The sequence below is a fragment of the Elephantulus edwardii genome, unplaced genomic scaffold, assembly GCF_000299155.1.
Source record: "Elephantulus edwardii isolate Elephantulus edwardi_28Jun2011 unplaced genomic scaffold, EleEdw1.0 scaffold00021, whole genome shotgun sequence".
NCBI classification, from domain to species: domain Eukaryota; kingdom Metazoa; phylum Chordata; class Mammalia; order Macroscelidea; family Macroscelididae; genus Elephantulus; species Elephantulus edwardii.
Window position 1 is genome coordinate 27,185,866 of NW_006399771.1, and position 2,161 is coordinate 27,188,026.

Here is a 2,161-nt window from a genome sequence, read left to right on the forward strand (position 1 = left end):
AGGAAGGAAGGAAGGAAGGAAGGAAGGAAGGAAGGAAGGAAGGAAGGAAGGAAGGAAGAAAGATTGCGAAATAGCAACTCATCGAAACAACCAGCAGAATCTGGGGAAATGGAAAGCATGAACTCTTTATTAGGCTGTCTAGCTACTATAAGATATGATTAAGTTATGCTATCAATCCTATCGGCTGAAAAAATGACAGGTTCAGGCAGTTCAGATCACATTGTCAAAAATGCAGAAAGCTGAAACTTTCATTTGCTAGATAATGCAAAATTACGTGGCAGTCTTTTGTGATCTTTATATGCAAATGCAAGTTGGGCAGGGTGCTTTCTTCCCAGCAAATAGTGATAAAATATAATCACACCAATCTAGCACATCCATGTGAAACTGAAAAATGTGTGTTTGATCTGGGGCTCTGCAAAAGTGATTTGCCACTTTCTTTCTCTGATTCATCTAATGGCTTTATGTTTTCATGTTAGTATTGCCTCATTCACTAGATTTATACATCATAGAAAAGATGGAAATAATATTTTCTTATTTATGACTTGATGGAAAGAAGTTCCAAAGACGCTGACATTTGACAGTATGTCTAGTCATTAAAAGCCCAAATGGCTTAACCCTCTCACCATCTGCCTCCTCCTCACCATGGTGCAACACACAAATCTTACAGCAGAATTGCCTACATGAAAGTGTTTTGCATTAACCATAACTCTGGATTTTCTTTTTTTTTTATACTTCTAGCAGTTCATTATACCTTCAAAATTCCTTAATGTGATACCTCACTCACTCCAAATATTTATGATATTTAAATGTTAGGTTATTTTATCCAAATTGATTTAAACAATTCTAGAAGAAAAAAAATTGCCATGATTACTTTTAAATATTTTTAGCTGTAATAATATGTCAGCACAATGGGAGCTTCTGACCCTTAATTCAAACTCCAATACTAAAATAAGAGTGTTTGGGTTTTTTCTCAATGACACAGACCGAATTGGAATCAGTTAATAAACCCTGATTGTGAATAGTGAACTACCACTTAATACTTCTAATTAATATAAATCTGAATACATTTTTCTTTCACTGTTACTTTTGTTAAATCTTGTACCTATTGTCTCAAATCAGGACCCTAACCTCTGCAAAGAATTACCTGTTTGTTTGGTTATTATTTAGAATATGAAAATTTCTTTAAACACAAACAAATGATGCATCATTTCCATTACTTTATCAGTTAAACTAAAGATGGAAAGTGGTATGAGAAAGGTAGAAAAACTTTTGAAAGGAGTAGGATCTTTCTTTCATTCCAAAGGCCTGCATCTGCAGACAAAAATTAAAATATATTAAATATATAAATAAGTGAAAATATACTTTTGGGCTTTGTAAATGGAAATGGGGGAGGAGAAGAAATAATCCTGTGGGAATCAGAGAAATCTATCTACTTTCTTCCCTCTGTCTCATAGTAACTTCCCTCTGTCTCACACTAACTTCCAAAAACTTTCAGTTGTAGATAAAAATTTTGTTTCCTCCTTAATTTCAGGAGCTTCTTGGCTTGGCATATATAGAAACTTTGAGAACAGGAAGTTAAAGCACAAAATGATCAGCACCTTTTTTTATGGCTGTTGGGGAGAGAGGTGGGTCAGGTAGAGAGGTGAGAGGAGGAGACTGGAGTTGAGGTGTGTGTGTTCATGATGCACCAGGTGACCATATAGTGAGGAGAAGACAATGGCTATCCCAGAAGACTCTCCATTCACGAACGAGTGCCAGGTATTCAGTACTCACTGTTAAGCCGCCAAGGAGCTCTTCAGGCACTGCTGAATCCAGGGAAAGTCCCCTCCTTGCCCAGTATTTACTGGAAAACATCATCATTGCTGGCTGCATGGATCCTGATGCAATTTTCTTTCTCTGCAGCAGGGGGGACTACAGGGGTGGCAGCAATGCTCGTAGAGCTTGAGAGGAAGGGGCGTGCAGTCAGGCAGGCAGTTTGAGTTGCTGTCCAGAATCCTGGTGCTGAAGAGAGAGAAATACAAATCCTCCCCTCTCTTGTCTCCTTTATATGAGTGACTGGGGGACTGATGGAAGGCTGATTAGAAAGAAACTCATTTCTGGCTGCTGATAGCCACAGTCAGATTACAGACCTACAGCCTGGGGTTATCTGTGCTTGCGATGC

The 2,161-nt window shown here is 38.2% G+C and overlaps 1 protein-coding gene across 2 annotated transcripts in view; it reads right to left on the reverse strand.

Moving 5' to 3' along the window:
* The window catches only part of TPH2 (tryptophan hydroxylase 2), a 224,742-nt gene extending 222,870 nt beyond the window's left edge, over window positions 1-1,872 (reverse strand). Inside the window, exon 1 of one of the 2 annotated variants that reach the window (XM_006882567.1) lies at window positions 1,774-1,872. In XM_006882567.1, the coding sequence (XP_006882629.1) occupies window positions 1,774-1,872 (99 nt within the window). Of the gene's footprint in view, window positions 1-1,766 lie in introns of both variants that reach the window. The other variant, XM_006882568.1, reaches the window with a different exon arrangement.
* Window positions 1,873-2,161: the final 289 nt, after the last annotated feature.